The sequence below is a fragment of the Eschrichtius robustus genome, chromosome 13 (genome assembly GCF_028021215.1).
Source record: "Eschrichtius robustus isolate mEscRob2 chromosome 13, mEscRob2.pri, whole genome shotgun sequence".
Lineage (NCBI taxonomy): Eukaryota > Metazoa > Chordata > Mammalia > Artiodactyla > Eschrichtiidae > Eschrichtius > Eschrichtius robustus.
The window spans coordinates 100225101-100242713 of NC_090836.1; the positions used below are offsets into that span (position 1 = coordinate 100225101).

The 17613-nt window shown below is 55.7% G+C and overlaps 1 protein-coding gene, 1 long non-coding RNA gene and 1 other non-coding gene across 3 annotated transcripts in view; 2 read left to right on the plus strand and 1 right to left on the minus strand.

Moving 5' to 3' along the window:
* Positions 1-9479, plus strand: LOC137775934 (uncharacterized). The gene is made up of 3 exons (XR_011076087.1): positions 1-1303; positions 2502-2679; positions 9352-9479. It is a non-coding gene; the product is annotated as an uncharacterized lncRNA (long non-coding RNA).
* LOC137775973 (U12 minor spliceosomal RNA) lies at positions 150-299 on the plus strand. The gene has a single exon (XR_011076100.1). It is a non-coding gene; the product is annotated as a U12 minor spliceosomal RNA (small nuclear RNA).
* Positions 4753-17613, minus strand: part of CYB5R3 (cytochrome b5 reductase 3) — a 24898-nt gene continuing 12037 nt past the window's right edge. The window contains exons 3-9 of the mRNA XM_068562085.1: positions 17243-17315; positions 16778-16884; positions 14407-14536; positions 13823-13906; positions 13516-13601; positions 9473-9572; positions 4753-5890 (exon numbers count right to left, since the gene is read on the minus strand). Of these exons, the coding sequence (XP_068418186.1) occupies positions 5718-5890; positions 9473-9572; positions 13516-13601; positions 13823-13906; positions 14407-14536; positions 16778-16884; positions 17243-17315 (753 nt within the window). The 3' untranslated portion in view covers positions 4753-5717. The remainder of the gene's footprint in view (positions 5891-9472; positions 9573-13515; positions 13602-13822; positions 13907-14406; positions 14537-16777; positions 16885-17242; positions 17316-17613) is intronic.

A 17613-nucleotide genomic window follows, 5' to 3' on the forward strand; every position in this document is an offset into this window, starting at 1 on the left:
ATGAAATGAAAAGCAACAGAAAAGAATTAAATAAGTAAGACAAGCTTCAAAGGAAAGAGGTTCTCGGTTCGACGGTCAACTTTGACACTCACCGTAGGGCTAATGAGAATGGGATTCATTACCTAGGAACGTAAGCATTGAAGACGTTTATGCCTTAAACTTATGAGTAAGGAAAATAACGGTTCGGGGTGACGCCCGAATCCTCACTGCTAATGTGAGACGAATTTTTGAGCGGGTAAAGGTTGCGCCTATGGTGACTCGCCTACTTTGCGGGATGCCTGGGAGTTGCGATCTGCCCGTACCTCTTGCATCTAAAAAGCAGAATCTAGTGATCTATGAAAACTAAGGAGAAATTACAGAGTTTTTCGAATTCGCCGTTGTTGAGTAACGGTGATGGTCAAACCTCACGGTATTGCCGGGGACTGTGAACCCGTAGAGCTGTCAAGGTTGGGTTTAGTTAATATAGTCAGTTTTGTGGGGCATGTTAACTGCAGTAACGGAGAGTGTTATTAGTTCGTTGTTTGGGGGCGATAACGTACTGCACACAGGAGGCTCGTTATGTGGTCTATAATGCGGTGCTCGTGTACCACAGCTCACATTTCCGGGCAGTAGAATCTTTACAAATAAATGTTTTCGTCTTCCTGACCGGTAAAATGGGGCAAATAAGCTAGATCGCTGCGAGCGTCAAATGAAGTGTTCCGAATGTGGAATTTTTTCACTGGTATAATTTCAGTCTCCACCGCTGATCCTGGCGTCAGGTTCAGTATGTCGAACCAATGAATGAAGAATACAGCAACAGCAAGAAACGGAATTCCTGGGCGGTCCAGTGATGAGGTCTGCGCGGTTCTGCTTCCGCGGGCCCGGGGTCAGATCCCTGGTCGCGGAAGTAAGACCTCCGCCTGCCGCCCGGTGTGGCCAAAACAACACCAACAACAGAAAAATAGAAACATAAAGACTAAAGGTGCAACGCCTTTAGAGCAGTGCCGAACATATAGACTAAGTGTCCTATGAAGCACTACTGTAAGTACAACGCGGCGAGTGGAGTTGTGTGTTCTTGAGAGAACATCACGCCACAGTTGAAAACCGGGCATCAGAAAGGATTGGAGAGACGCGCTAGTGAAGAGTGGGAACCAGACCGAGGAGGGAAATCCAGGGTCCCGCCTGCGCAGCCGTGATTGGGTGCTGGCTGGCCCTCCTTTCCTCAGCCGTGAAACAGGACTATTAACACCTCCCTGCCGGAGGTGCCGGGAAAGAACGCGGAAACCAGGAACCAGCCGCGGGCCGGCTGTACAGCGGCGGGCAGGTGCGGAGAACAAGGAAGGGACCAGAGGAGCGCGGGAGTTAAGGCCCTTTCGCGCCTCCACACGAGGAAAGCGAAGCGTAAAAATAGCGCTTAAATAATTTTCTTAAACTACCACAATAGTAGGGTCATTGATGCCATGTAATTCTGTGACTGCGCGATGGCCCGCCCCCAGAAGCGTTTCGGAACTTCGTGGGGTCGTGTTTGGTTGTCGGAACGGCAGGGATCCGGTCACGTGGAGGCGGGGACGGGATGGGACGTCGCGCTGGCTCTCCCAACGCCCGGGGCGGAGGGGCCGCTTAACGATTCTTTGATCCTGGGTTTCGCTCCATTTCTTGTATGAACACGCAGGGCTTTTTGCCTGATGTAAACAAATATGGAATTGCCAGCAATGCACCTGCACTGTAGCCAAAGGAACTGGGTCCCGCCTTATTTGGAGACTACCCAACAATTGTGCCCCGCCTCGGAAAACCGCGCCCCTGTCGGCAGAGCAAGGAAGGCGGGCGGCAATAGGGGCTGCGCCAGTGCAGGGACCCTGCGTCCATGCAGACTCCTGATGCTTCCGTCTAGGGGCCTTGGGGCCAGCATTTACATGCTGAAATGTGCATCATTTTATAAAGTCCTTTCCTTTTTTGCTTTTATTAATGTAAGTTGGAGTTTGCGTTTTTGTTTTTAATATTTATTTATTCGGCTGCGTTGGGTCTTAGTTGTGATGTGTAGGCTCGTCGTTGTGGCGCTCAGGGCTTCCTCTCTAGTTGTGGAGCGTGGGGTCAGTAGTTGCACGCAGGCTCTAGAGCACGCAGGCTTAGTTGCCCTGCGGCATGTGGGATCTTAGTTCCCTGACCAGGGATCAAATCTGCGTCCCCTGCATTGGAAGGCAGATTCTTAACCGCTGGACCACCAGGGAAGTCCCCTTGGTGTTTTTAAAAAATTCTGTATAGGTAGGTGATATCAGCGGTGCCTTCACTTCAGGAGAGTAAAGGGGCTGTTGTAAATGTTTTTAAATGGTGTCACGTCTGAGAGGGTGGAGAATCACGGGCCTCTTTACTCACCCATTTTACAGATGGAGAGACAGACTTATAAGAGGGTAGGGACCAGGTCCAATTTATGCCCTTCTTCCCAGCTTCAGCAGACAGCCTCTTGTGGGCTCAGGCAGTGTGCAGCAAGTCTCAACCCTCAGGCCTGTTTTCTTACCCTCCAGACGGGGACAGGCACCAGGAGCCCGAATGTGTGTCAAGTGCTCAGCAGAGCCCTCAGCAGACAGTAGGTGTGGAGAAGAGCCATGAGGGCCTGAGAGGCCCAGGCTGAGTCCTGCCCCTGCCCACTGAGGAGTCCCAGCCCTGCTCCAGGATGTGTGAGGGCCAGAGACAGAATGGAAGGTGAGAGATGAGAGGGGAAAGTGGCTCCCCGGCCCCGAGGCCTCCTGTGAACTCCCCCGTCTTCTCCTCTTCCCCACTCCACTCCAGCCACACTGGCCCTCACTGTGTCCCAGGGCCTCTGCACTTGCTGGTCACTCCCTCTGGAGTACCCTAGTCCTGCCTCCCTCTCCAGTCTCATCCTCACTGTCCCCTCAGCCACCTGCCTTCCTTGATCTGTTTCTGGAAGTTTCTTCCACAAGCTTGTTCTAGCCACAAGGCCTTCACACTTGCTGTTCCGCCTTGAACACCTACCACAGCTGGGCCAGCTCCCTCCCTTCACATCCCAGCACAAAGGTCACCTCCTCAGAGGGAGTTCCTGCTGCCCAACTCTAAGAACAGCCCTCATTCCCACACTGTCCCGTCTTTCTTAAAAATTTTATTTATTTTTATTTTTGGTTGCGTTAGGTCTTTGTTGCTGCACAGGGACTTTCTCTAGTTGCGGTGAGCGGGGGCTACTCTTCATTGCGGTGCGTGGGCTTCTCATTGCGGTGGCTTCTCTTGTGGAGCACGGGCTCTAGGCACGTGGGCTCAGCAGTTGTGGCTTGCAGACTCTAGAGAGCAGGCTCAGTAGCTGTGGCGCACAGGCTTAGTTGCTCCGAGGCATGTGGGATCTTCCCAGACCAGGCCTCGAACCCGTGTCCCCTGCATTGGCAGGCGGATTCTTAACCAGTGTGCCACCAGGGAAGCCCCACACTGTCCCGTCTTTAACTTCTATCTTGGCATTTCCCATCACCTGTTACTTGTATAGTGTCTTTCTCGAGAGCACCCCAGGAGCAGGGAAGGGTGTGTCTGGAGCAGCCCTGGCCCTAGCCCTGGAACAGTGCCTGAATGAATGAAGGCACTCCCTTCCTCACCTGTAGCTTCCTGAGGACAGGGCGACACCTGCCTTGCCTCAGGCCCGACCTCCACCCTGAAAGCCATTCACTGCCCTGAGCCTCACTCTCCCTGTCGGAAAGAGGTGCTACTGACTTCTACTTCTCTCAGGGCTCTCCAGAGGACAGAGTAAAAAGGAAAACACTGGGGACACACGGGGCTGTCCAAAGTTGGGACTGGGGACACCTTTTAACACGGCTGAGATGATGTGAATAAGGCTGGGTGTGAGGGGAGGGTTAAAAGTTGGACCCCCACTGTCCATACTCCATCTATTCCCAGGTATCTACCCTAAAATAAGTCATCAGAAAGGAGGGTGAAGGACTGCCCTGCTGGCGCAGTGCTTAAGAATCCGCCTGCCAGTGCAGGGGACACGGGTTCGAGCCCTGGTCTGGGAAGATCCCACATGCCGCGGAGCAACTAAGCCCGTGCGCCACAACTACTGAGCCTGCGCTCTAGAGCGCATGAGCCACAACTACTGAGCCCACGTGCCTAGGGCCCGTGCTCCATGACAAGAGAAGCCACTGCAATGAGAAGCCTACGCACCGCAACGAAGAGTAGCCCCCACTCGCCACAACTAGAGAAAACCCACAAGCAGCAACGAAGACCCAATGCAGCCAAAAGTAAAAATAAATTAAAAAAAAAAAAAGAGGAGGGTGAACATGGCCACTGTTATTTACAAAATCCGCAAACTGTCAACAGCCTAACTGTCCAACAACAGGGATTTGCTACATAAAAAAATCATGATCCATCTGGGCCTATGGTGAGTTTCTGACCACAGGGGGAAAGCACATCTGACATTAGGGGGAAAGCAGAGGCCACACAGTGGATGATGTGGTTTCATCCAAGTTCTAAGTGTTGGCCTCTAGATTCCAGCATTTTTTTTCCTGTATATACTCTTCTGTACTCTCCCTTTTTTTTTTTTTTTTTTGGCTGCACCACATTAGCTTGTGGGATCTTAGTTCCCCGACCAGGGTTCAAACCCAGGCCCCCTGCAGCGGAAGCACAGGGTCCTAACCACTGGACTGCCAGGGAAGTCCCCAAATTTTCTACTACAAACACAAACAAACAGAAATAAAAGCCAGGCCCTACACAGCCCCTTCCTCCCCCCCTCCCTCCCCCACAATGACGTAGGTCACAGAGCCTCCAGGAACTGCAAAAGTGTTCAGATTAGCAAAGTTTTACTTCAACGTTATGTTTGCTCATAAATGACTCTGAAAAGCCGATATGCAAGAGGCTGACACGCTGTGGTCTAAAGGCAACGTCGAGGCCACTGAGAATGTCCCTCAGACAAGAGGCTCTGCTCAAAATCTCCCCCACCCGGGGTGAGGGCAGCAGGAGGGGGGGCTGGGACAGAGGGATAAACACATCATCTTAGCTCTCCCATCAGGACTGGCGGCCCGGGACCCCAAGCTGGTCGATCAGAGGTCGACTGCTTGGAACTCCCAAAGCTGCCCGAATGTTTTGGTGTTTTGGGGAAATGCTAAGGCTTTGGGAGGGCCCATGTGCCAGATGGAAGGGCCCTTGGTCAGCCCCCTCCTCCTAGTCCAGCCCCAGGGAGAGCCCAACTCCCTGCTGGCCGGGCCTGCTGTGCCCTGGGGTTGGGGCAGCCTCTCACCCCAGCAGCCCCTGTCAAGAGGACTTTTTGGTGTTACCTATCACGTAGTGTCAGGTGCTGAGGCCTGGCTGTGGCCCTGAAGCAGGCAGTGGGTAGGGGCCTGGCACCTGCAGCTATGGGCTGCCCGTATATTTGTGTTTATTTCCAGAGCGTGGTATGCTCTGGGGAGGGTGGGCAGCATGGTGCTGGCAGCCTCGGCCCAGTAGTGTGTGTGTTTTGTGCGGGGGCGGGGGGGGGGGGGGCATCTCCAGTGAGGCCCAGACAGGAATCTGCCCTAAAGGTGGCCGATAGCGGCCACCTGTAACAGAGCCCTGCTCCCAAAGGGGCCCCTCGGGGGCCAGCCCAGCGGGGTGACCTCCCAGGCACGGGCAGGCCAGGCTGAACCCGGCTGCAGCAGGAGACGTGGGGGAGAGTGGTGTTAACAAACATCAGCAGGAGGGGTGGGTACGGACAGGGCGACAGGGCAGGGCGCGGTGAGTGCGGGGCGGAGCCAGTGGCCAGGGCCGGCCCATCAGAAGGCAAAGCAGCGCTCCTTGGGGTGGCCCACGCGGTCCAGGTTGGGCAGGCAGGCATACTGGATCATGGGCTGGGGTCCGCACATCAGCACCAGCGGCTCCTCCTCTGGGGGCGGAAGGTGGTCCCGGATCATCTCCTCGTTCACAAAGCCCTGGCTGTAGTCCCAGGCTGCGGGGTGGGAGACCAGGTGAGCCCGAGTACGGCCGTGTGACCAACTGCCGACTGCCCACCCGCCCAGCACCCTCTCCTCCGTGACAAAGTTCCTGTGCCATGAATTCCTCCCTTCTTTCCACAAACACTGAAGAATGAAGAGGCTGAGCCAAGTAAACCCTCACCCTGATCCCCTGCCCCCAAGCCTGGCTCACCTGTAGCACAAAGGCAAGCCCATCAACGTTCCCCCACCACGCTTCACAGCGTGCAAAGCATTTCACTTCCACTGGCCGCTCATGTGGCCCTCAGAACCGCCCTGTGGGCGGACAGGGCAGGGGTTACTGATCCCGTTTTACAGATGTGGAAACTGAGGCCAAGAGGACCCAGAGCTGAGTTGTCCCAGGTCACACAAAAAGGCATGGACAGGGCTGGGACGTTAGCCCCAGGTCCCAGAGGTCCCCCAGCCAGCGCCAGGCTGGTCAGGGTGACATTTCCTACCCCACCACCCTCCATGCTACCTACCGGCCCTGTGCCCACTGTCTGACTCTTCCCTCTACTACGTGTCGGTCCACGAGGAGCTGTGTCTGGTCCACAGCTGTGGTCCCAGTGCCCAGACAGCCCCCAACACAGTAGTTACTCAATAAATAATGAGTAAAGGAATGTGTCCCAAACAAGCAATCGGTGAGCCTGAAAACAGCAAGGCCAGGACCCAGGCTGAAGCTGCAGATGCAGGACCCTCGGGGCAGCAACAGCTCCTCTAGGTCCTGCTGGCCTCCCTGTCTTGCACACGCACATGTACACGCGCAGTGTGTCTCCAGGTTTCACCTGAGATCCAGAGCCACCTTTTATTCCTACAAGTCACTGCTGGTGCCCCGAGGCTGGCAGGGCTCTAGTCCTACCCGGGCCCTCAGGACTGACCTGCCAGCAGGGGGTGCTCAGGGAGGGGGACCAGCCAGTTCCAGGCGCACGGTGGGCCCACGGGGACGGCAGGCTGTCAGGGCTCTGCCAGGAGAATGGGGCTCTGATGACTGGGGCCCGAAGAGAGGGGGAGGAGGCGGCACCCAGCCCGGCTCCGCTCTGGCTCCGATCTACGCCTTGGCTTCCACATCTGCGCTCAGGGCTGTCCTCCCCAATCACGGCGGACAATGCTCTCTGCATCACATCATGTACACTCCATGGGGGGGTCCCTTGCGAGGGGCCAAGCCAGTCCCAGCTGGTCTTGGGATGAGGAAGAGTCTGCTGTGCTGAGCAATGGGGAATTATTTACCTCATGGACACTGAGCTGAGTAACTGACCACATCTCCCTTTTCACTGTGGCTGCTGGGAAGCTCAGAGTGACACACGTGGCCACCCACAGCAAGTGTGCATCAAAGTCCCTGCTTCTGTACAAACCTCAGTCCCAGCTCCATTCGATGGCCCTGCCCTTGTTTTTCTTTCACTCCCACTTTCCATTGATACCACTCCAACTCACTCTCTGAGTCTTTGTAAGGTGCCTAAAATCCCTCTGGAACAAGGCGGGACATAGGTAGGTAGATAACATTTTATTAACAGATCTAAAATTACTTTGAAAAAAACTGCATGGGACTAAACCATATTTGCTAGTGTAATGAATGTACAGGTGTGTAAGACACATCTCAATTTCACAAGGACGTTTTTAGATAGTGTATTTTTCTTTACATGTATACTGAAGGTGACTTTGTAGGGGAAACATAGTCAGCTGGCCCCTCTCCCCTGTTCTTTTGCTTAGCTCCACAACTGCCCGCTGGCCTGGTACCATTTTCCTTCTCAGCATCTACCCTTTTCAGCTTATACCTAATGTTACGGCAGTACCCGAACTACCCTCGAACTGTGGTCAGGGTAATAATAAATGTAAGTGTAAAATACCGGGAGACTTCCCAACTGTATCTCTCCTTGGCCAGTAACTGGTTACTCTTAAAACTGTCCCCAGGAGGCACTTTGGTATAGGCGTTGCCAGGTGTCACCACCAGAGGGCAGTGTCCACTCCTCCTGCGGCCATGCCGTGTGCAGGCAACAGGGGTAGAGGCCCCTGCAAGGACCCGCCCATCGTGGCCAATGAGCCTACCTGACCACACTCTAGAACCTGCAACCAGAAGGGAGCTAAACCAGCTTTCATTTCCCCCTTTTGAACAAGACGTGGGTACAAGATGAATATTCCTTTCTTTACTGGAAGCTCGGACTCCCAGAACCAGTGCCTCCTGTCCGACCTCCACTCTCTATGACTCTACTTTGTCTTTCCTGGGTCTCACTAATCACCTGCTACTGTACTTTATAATTTACTAATAAACCTGTTTCCCGTTCATCCTCCCCAACTAGAACATCAGCTCGGGCCAGGCTGGTTTCGGGAACACACAGAGTGAGGGGTCCGACCAGGAGGAGACTCATTGAGACGCGGGTGGGCCCAGGACGGCTGGTCCAGCCAGAGGCCCCGGAACAAGACTGTCGGGTCCACGGATCCACCAGGGGGCCCAGGATCTGATTTGGTCAACCCAGGAGGGTGGCTCCTCTCTCAGGGATGGACCCTCTTGAGATGGGTACCCCCAGAGCCTGCCTGCTCATTTCTGGGGGAAGCAGAGGGTGGCCTGTTCCCCACACTGTGGTGGTTGAGTCCCAGGGAACTGGTGGCTGTGTGAGGAGCAGGAGGCAAAGCACGGGCAGTGTGGCAGCAAGCTGGTGCCCATGTGGGTGCTTTGAAAATGTCCAGTTTCTAATATTTAAAAATTTCCCATGAAAGTTCAGGCCCCCAGCTTCCCTTGAAAAATGGAAAGGCTGGCCTCCAGGGCGGTACTCCTGCACAGCAGGGCTGCCCGCAGCTGGGACGGGGCTGCCCCTCTGCACAGGCAGATGCTCTCCAATTCACCACAGTCCCCACCACTCCCTATAGTCTCCTAACCCTGAAGCCAAACATCACTGGTGTTACCTACCAAGAAGCCTCAGCTGCTGCTTTTCTTACAACAGAGAAGAAGTTAAGATATTTTTTGTAGCCACATCTACCTAAGGCAGGAGAATGGAGTAGAGTTTAGCTCCCAGAGGGCAACCTCGTTTCAGGTTTCAAGGGCAGCCCTCATTCACCACCTCCTATGTGACCTTGGCAAACAGTTTAAACACCTGGACAGGTAGAATGAAGGTAACTGTACATCAGCCCAGCCCACACTCCAGGGCTGATGATTAGAGAGAAAATGGGTGTAAAGTGCCTTATAGGGTATACATTGCAACGTGGAAACACTCACCCTCACCCCCAGCACTGGCCCTGGAGACCTGCCCCCGAGTGAGCCCCAGCCCAAGGGGAGAACGCCGGCCTTCTTTGTCCAGCTGAGAGCAGCGCAGGCAGGGGAAGGTCTGGGGCTCTGGAGGAGGCAGGTGTGAACTCAAGCCCTAGCTCTGGGCTTTTCTCACTGTGTGCTGTGGGGCACTTGCGTTCCCTCTGTAATCCCTCTTTCCTCATCACCTTCCTCTCACAGGGCCCCAGTGATGAGCACCAAAGGAGACCATGCGACCAGAAGCCTCCGCAACGGCGGAGGGCTCCGCCAGGCGAGCGTGGGCCGGCGCCTCCACCCAGCCCACCCGCCTGGGCGTGCTCACCTTCGGGGGCTCTGTCCACCGTGTACCAGAGCTTGAAGCGCGCAGAATGTTCGTTCCTCAGTTCCTCCAGCTCGGGCCGCAGCAGGATGTCCTTCTCAGTCTGCGGGGGGACAGGACCCAGCGGTCAGGAGGGACAGCAACAGGGACTGCCTTTGGAGACCCTCGTCACCCCGCCCACCCACGGGCCGCACACTTGGCAAAGCTTCCAGGGAAAGTCCAAGTCTTCCTATGTTCTGGCGTCTCAGCTTGTACATCCACAGCCTAGGAAATACACATACCACTTCCCCCAATCACACCTGTCCCTCTGCAGCCTTGCCCACGGCAATCTCTCTGCTTGGCCTGCAGCTCCCCACTTGCCATCCCCACTGATTTCATTTAGCCAGCCCCACGTGGCCCTGTAGAGTGCAGCTTGTCACCTCCTCCAGGAAGCCTTCTCAGACCCTTAGGGAGCATCAGCAATCTGCTCCCGAAACAGCCCCTTTCCATTCCTAACCACAGACTTTGCCCTGTATGTGTGCAGGTCACTCACAGACGGACAGGGCTCCTCAGGCCAGTGGGTGGCGTGACTGATCTCATAAAGACTGTTGTGAAACTGGGGGCCAAAGAACTCTGTCGACCAGAAAAGGTCACTGGCTCACAGACCTCTACTGAGCCCCGGGCTGGGTGAGGCAGACGACGGGAGAGGCGTGGAGATTGTTCTGAGCATACTCTTTTCCTTTTTTTTTTTTTTTTAAACATGTTTATTGGAGTATGATTGCTTTACAATGGTGTGTTAGTTTCTGCTTTATAACAAAGTGAATCAGTTACACATACACATGTATCCATCCCCGTATCTCTTCCCTCTTGCGTCTCTGAGCGTCCTCTTTATGAACAGTGCCTCTCTGACCACCCTCACTGCCCTGTTCCTGAGGATAAACTTGAGGGAGTGGAGTTCAGGGTAGAAAATTCCACATGGTTAGGGCGTTCAACACACGCAGCTGCTTTACAATCCCCCGGTAGGTTACACCAATGCACACACCAGCAGCAAGCCCAGGAGTATCCATCTCCCTACACCTCTACCAGCACTGGGTAATGATCCTTTAAGCTTTGCCAATCAGATTAATGGAAAGTAAAGCTTATGTTTTTGGGTTTTTTTTTAAAAAAGCCAATTTTTTATTTGATTGATTGATTGATTGATTGCTGTGTTGGGTCTTCGTTTCTGTGCGAGGGCTTTCTCTAGTTGCGGCGAGCGGGGGCCACTCTTCATCGCGGTGCGCGGGCCTCTCACTATCGCGGCCTCTCTTGTTGCGGAGCACACAGGCTCCAGACGCGCAGGCTCAGTAGTTGTGGCTCACGGGCCCAGTTGCTCCGCGGCGTGTGGGATCTTCCCAGACCAGGGCTCGAACCCGTGTCCCCTGCACTGGCAGGCAGACTCTCAACCACTGTGCCACCAGGGAAGCCCTAAAGCTTATGTTTTATTTTTTATTATTAATAAGTAAGTTTGTCACTGGTCTAGTAATATCTTTTATTAGTTTGTAAAAACTTTTTACATGAAGGATATTAATTTTCATTGGTGATGCATTACATGTCTCATCCCCAGTTACTTATCTTTCTACCTTATTTAAACTTTGTGTTTTTTCCCAGGGGAGCTTTTCATTTTTAAGCAGATGGTTCCATCAATCTTCTCCTTGACGGGCTCTCCCTGGTGTCTTGCTTAGACTAACCATCCGTGTTCACTCATTCATCAATATTTCCTGTAAAAATGCTCACCTTCTACTTTTAAAGCTTCAATTTTTTACATGTATATCTTTAACCTAAACTCCATTTTTGTATAAGGTAAGGTAGGGATCTACTTCGTTTTTTCCAAGTGCATAGCAACTAACTCAACACTCCTTTTCCTTTCTCTTTTCAGGTTTGGTATGTCACCTGCATCAGATACAAAGCCTCACCTACACTTGGGTCTGTTTCTAGGCCAGGGCTGTTCAACGGAGTGTTCCACAACAGATCTGTGTTATCCAATAGGGTAACCACTGGCCACATGTGGCTACGGAACCAATGAAATGTGGCTAGTGAGACTGGGAAAGCGAGTTTTTAATTTTGTTTAATCTTAATTAATTTAAGTGTAACTAGCCACATGTTCCAGCATGTCCTAGCACAGTCTAGGTTTCCTGTTGTGCTATCCAGAAATGCTTAGTAAGTCCAGTAAGCCCAGGTCTCACGTGTGGCTCCAGAACCATGCTATTTTTATCACTGACACTTTTTAGTATGTTTTAATATCCAGTGCGCTAAGTTCTTCCTTGTCACTCTTCTTTTTCAAAACTTTCTTGGCTGTGCATGTGTACTTTGTCTTCCAGGCCATATTGCATCATTTTGTCATATTAAAGGGGAGAAAATATCCCCACTGGGACTTCGAGTATTACTTTATGAAGAACCAACACCTTCAGAATATCAGTCTCCCTGTCCAAGAACCAGGTCGCCCCGCTGTTTATTAACACTCCCTAATGCCCTTCTGAAAAATCGTGCTTCCCTTAGGCTGAGGCTGGGGTCAGAGCCCCAGCCTCCCCTGGACTCAGGCTGCCGTCCTCAACCTGCCTCCCCACCAGCCTCCACTCCCGGTCACTCGGTCACTCCAGGAAGCATGCACATGTCTGCAATGTTAAACGCTCCTATCCAAGGCCATCTCAACCCTCACAACCGTCCCGAGAGGTGGGTCCCCCGTTACCCTACATTACGGATGGGGAAAGGAGGGGCTGTGGTCCCCGTCCAAGCCGAGCACGGAGGTCACTGAGGAGGGGGAGGGAGGGGCAACGACTCAACTGGAGCAAAGCAGCAGTTCCCACAGTGTGGCCTGCGGACCCCTGGGGTCCCCGAGACCCTTCAGAGGGACCTTGAGGTCAGAACGATTTTCATATGATACTTTATTTGCATTCTTCACTCTCCTCCCTCACGGGTGAGGAGTGGAACTTCCAGAGGCTACATGACTTGTGACATTGCACTGACTGAAATGCAGAAAGAGATACAGAATCCACCACCCCTGCTAACGGGCACAAAGATGCCCGTCCAGGCGACAGAGGGCTGACGGCCTCCACAGAGACTGCCCCAGCACTACCAAGCTGAACGCTGCCCACCCTCTCAACCCCACCAGCCAGCTTGGAATTTCTGGCTGTTTCCACCCACCCCTAGTCAAGGCCATCTCAGTTGGCCTCAGAGCAGTTTTCTGCAGCTGTGTGGGACCTCAGCCCGGGGACCTCAGCCCGGCCCCTCCGCCTCCAGGCTCGGTGTCCTCACAGATGACACGGGGCGGAGCCTGGGCCAGATGGACCCAGGGGCAAACTGACCTGAACCATATCTGAGAGGCGCAGGGGGCCTGGGCATGACCCCCTCACAGGCGGGGGGTGCCTCGTCTTAGCTTCCCCCAAAAGGGGCATCACTATAAGATCCACATATTCAGTCATGAAACACTGAACCTAGAAAGACCCTTGTGATGACCTTGCTTCATCAGCTCATTCCACAGTGAGGGAGCAAAGCCCAGAAAGGGAGAGTGACTTGTCCAAGGCCACACAGCAGGCCGGGGCGGGCAGGCAGCCGGTGTGGGGAGAAGGACATGCATTCAGGAGCTGGGGAGCCCAGGTCCAAACCCTGTCCCAACTCCCCCAGCTCAGGGACCTCGCACAGATGGGACCTTGGCACATCATCTGTGAAAACGGCCCTTCGGGCTCCTCCCACTTCACCGGTGGGTTCCAAACTCTGTGTGCGGTAAAGGGAACCCTGAGGTTCCAAGGAAGCAGCCAGAGGAGCGAATCTCGGGGTGTGGGTGCTCCAGGTGCCTCACCCCTCCACCAAAGCAGCCCCACTCGGGTCAGACGCTCTGAGCTCCGCACTGAAAAGCCCGACCCCACCAGCCCCTGCGAGGGCTGCTGTGCACAGAACGTTCAGAGCACCCCTCACATTTCAGCCTCCCTGAGCATCTCCGCAAAGCCAGGCAGACCCCTGAGCAGTGCCTGCTGGGCCTCACCCCCTCTCAGCAGGAGTCGGGTTTGCAGACCTCAGGACCACCCACTGACCTGGTTGGCAAAGAGCAGGTGGCACACGGTCTGATCATCCGGGTCCTTCATGATGGCACGGATCAACTGCAGCATCGGGGTGATGCCTGCAACACAGCCGCCCCCCACACACCGCGTGAGCGCCTGCTGCCCACACGCAGGCCCGGTGCCAGGCAGATGCCCAGAGAGGGGCCAGGACAACGGGGTCCGGGTCCCTGACCTTGGGAAGCTCCCAGTCACTTGTTTTCTGTGCCACGTCCCACACCCTGACCCCGAACCACGACATCCGCCCGCTAGGGACTCAGTGAGGGGCTCTGGGTCCACATACCCGTTCCTCCTGCAATCATGCCCACAGACTTCACCGTTGTGATGACAGGGTTGGATTTCTTGTCTGGACGGATGGCAAACTTTCCTGGGGAGAGGAGAAGGGGTGAGGCCCAGCTCTCAGACATCCTGTGCTTGGGGATCGGAAGGGCTGGAGAAGCTGCCCCCGCCTCAGGGGTTCGGGGGTGGCGGCCACCATAGCCCGCAGCCAGTCAGGGTGAGGGGGATGGGAAGGTGGGATGGGGACCAGCTCAGATGCAAAGAGGAGCACGAGGATGAGTTCCTCACTGCGGATGGCGGATGGCGTGGGGGGCAGGGAGGCTGGAGAATCAGGGGCGTTCCAGCTCAACCCTCCCCTTTGTTTTCAGCCAGACAAAGCTGGTCTGTGGGCCGCATCTGGCCCCCAGAGGCAGCTGGTCTGCAACCCCCGTGCTGGCCACCTTAATTCCTAACAGCCAGGGAAACGGAGGCCCCAGAGAGGAGATGGCTTGCCCTACGAGAGCCACCCATCCAGACAGCAGCAGAGTCGGGACCTGCACCCAGCATCCACCGCCCCCACTGGGTCCTCGGGGAGTCCAACCCGATCACCTTTGCCCTGGTAGACCAGCAGCCCATTTGGGCCTCGGAACTCAATGGTGTCTCCAATCTTCATGCTTTCCAGGTACTGGGACATCTTCCCTCCAGCGGGAAACTTGGGGTGGGTGTCTTTGAAGTAAATCTGCAAGACACCCATAGCCCTCAGCTCCCCGTTCCCAGGGCTGCCGGGGTGAGCTCTGGGCCACAGTGGGAAGACCCTCTTCTGGGGTCTTCTGCGGCCGTGTGTGGCCTTCTCACACGATGCCCCTTCCACCCATCAAAACTTACCCGTCTGTGTCCCGTCCCCCCCAGTGGTCTGCCCTCCCCATAACATCCCCTTGGAGGGCAAAGCATCAGCCTGGTGTCCAAGGCAGCGACCCGAGGGCTTGCTGCATAATGTTCTGCCACGAACCATCTCTGTGACCCCCTCCCGGCAGGAGATCCCCATGGCTGTCAGCTCAGTAAAGGCTCTGGGAAGCCGGCTCACCAGGCCCTCCTGGTGGATGTTCAATTCTTTCCACTTTGTGCTGCCATAAAAACATCACTCTTGGAACTATTTCCTTCCCTGTGCCCTTTGGGATTTCAGCTTTGGAAAAAGGGATGTGCTACAACCCTCGTACAAAGAGATGGGCAGACAGGGGAGGAGCTCCAGGGCTGGGGTGGCTGCACCAGGGGGCATTTCTGCTGGGCCTTGAAGGGCAAGCAGGAGTGATGAGCAGAGAAGGGGGAGAGGCAGTGGGGGAGGGACAGCGTGGGCAAAGGCCAGGAGGCCTAATAGGGCTTGGGGCCTTCGGGGTGGGGTGGGGAGAAGAGCTTGTGGCTACAGCACAGGGGATGTGTCTGTGTGTCTGGGGTGCAGGGCAGGGAGAGTGGAGGGAGAGTGGGCAGAGCCGACTGTGTGCCAGGCTGGGGCCCTGACCTTTAGCCAGGGCCAAGGGGAACAGTGAGGTCTCCAAGCCAGGAAGGGCCTGGTCCTGGTGAGTATTCCGTCTCTACTTGAATCCCCCCAACACCTTCTCCACATCTGGCTCGAGTGACTTCAGCAAGAACAGATGCTTGAACTCTCACCACCTTCCCTTTCCCTCCGGACAAAGCCCCAGACTACCAGGGCCTCCAAGCATCTGCCTGGCCCTGCTGACCTCTCCCTTTTTGGTCCCTCAAGGCCTCAAGCCTCCTCCTGACCTCAGGGCCTTTGCACCTGGAAGGTCCTCTTCCTCCGTCTCCAGCTGGCTGCCGCCTCGTCAGCCGCCAGATCTTGCCTCACTGCTGCCTGCTCAGGGGGGCAGCTCTCATGACTCCACCCCCGCCCCAGCTCTGGTGCCCATTCTAGGTGCTCAGTCTCTTGCGCTTGTCCCCTGAACAAACACTGACCTCTGTGTGACCACCTGTTCAGTGTCCACCCTCCAGCCAAAGACAAGACACCGAGGCCGGGTGGGGCCTGGGCACCCAGCACAGGGTCTAAATGACACCAAGCGAAGAGGAGATCCAGGCCAGAGCCGGGACTGACAGGCCCAGCTCCCTTCTTGCCCTCACAGACACAGCGCCCAGCCCAGGACCCTATAAGACCCAGGGCTGAAGCTGAGGCCCGGTGGGGGTTTCTGCTCCTGTCCCCCCACCCAAGGGTCCAGGGAGGGGGCCCTGGGGCCTGCACAGTGGAGTTGAGAGAGCAAGCCTGGTCCCCGGGGGTGCTGAGCCAGGGCGGCCGTGGAGGTTTGGGCCTTGACTAGGGAGGGTCTCTAACACCCAGCCCACCGGCCTAGGCTGGTTCTCACTTTTGGGTGTGTAATCAGAGAACATGGATTACTGCTGGAAAGTTTGTGTTTCTAATTTTCATAAAAATGTACCGGGCTATAGCTGTCATTTCTCCTTCTGTTTAGCATCTTGTTTTTTAAGATCCTTGCTGGTTGTTCTCTGTCTCTCTGGTCTGTTGCTTCTAATGGCTACATCTTCCCACAGCGTACACCCAGCCCCTGACCGGTGATGGATCCCCGAAAGCCCCTCACACCAGCTCCCAGACAAGGTCCCGTGAGCCCCTCAGACTGCACCCCCAGCGGGCCTGCGGGACGCTTCTCAGGGGATGAGCAGGTGCCCAGCTCACTGGGCTTCGCCAGTCCGAGAGCAGGAAGGTGAGCCCTCCGCAGGCTGGTGGGCCCACCCGGTCCCTCTTCTGCAGGTGCCCTGTCCTTGTCTGAAGATGCTCAGCCTGGCCCCAGCCCCTGCCCTCTGCCGAGACCCCGAAGCTTGGCTCGTGCGAAGAACTATGATCTGCTATTCACTCGGAAACCAGGCACAGCGAGCACAGGGCCTTCAGAGGTCAGACTGTGGGGCCTTGGCTGTGAGGTGGTCACCCCCGCCCCAAGCAGCTGTGGCCCCAAGACCTCACCTTGATGACCAGGTCCACAAAGCCCTTGTCGTCATCGCTGGAGATGGGCGTGTAGGGCCGAATGACCAGGTTCCCATCAATTCGGGCCGAGAGGTAGATGTGCTGGCCTGCAGGACAGCAGGGGTGAGTCTGGGCTGACTATCCCTGCAGGGCCCCCTGGGTCTTGTCAACCCACTTCCCTGCACCCCGTCCAGCGTTCAAAGCCTAGCCTGACCTCGGCTCCCACTGCTCCCTTCACCACCCCCAACGACTCCCATCACGTCCCATCTCTTTGCCTTTGCTCGTGCTCGTGCCACTGCCGGGGACACTGAAGCATTTGGCCTCTTATTCTGACACTCACCCTTGAAGGCCCAGGGTGGCTGTCACCTCCTCCCTGAAGCCTTCCCTGCACTAACTGAAATGCAAAGTCCCGACCTCTCTGTCCCAGCACCGGCTCCACGTGCGCTGGGTTGGGGCCGCACTCACCGACGGGGAGGCCCAGGATGTGCTGGGGCGACGGCAGAGCAAAGCGGAACCGGCGGGTATCATGGCTGATGACCTGCAATGAGGCGTGAGCTGCTGGACGGCACCCAGGGCAGAGGGGTGCCTGGACTCAGAGTCCCCACCCCTCCCCAGCACCGGAGCGTCACTGAGAGAAGTGACACTGACATGTGGACATACAACCTGCACACGCGTGTGCAAGGGCACAGAGGTCAGGCACACGCTGGGTGTGCCTCTGCTCTCACTGGCCCAGAGAAGGGCAGTGACCCACCCAGGGCCACAGGGCAAGGTGATCAGAGAAGAGAGTGAGCTCAAGATCCCAAAGGGAGGGACTTCCCTGGGTGCAGTGGTTAAGA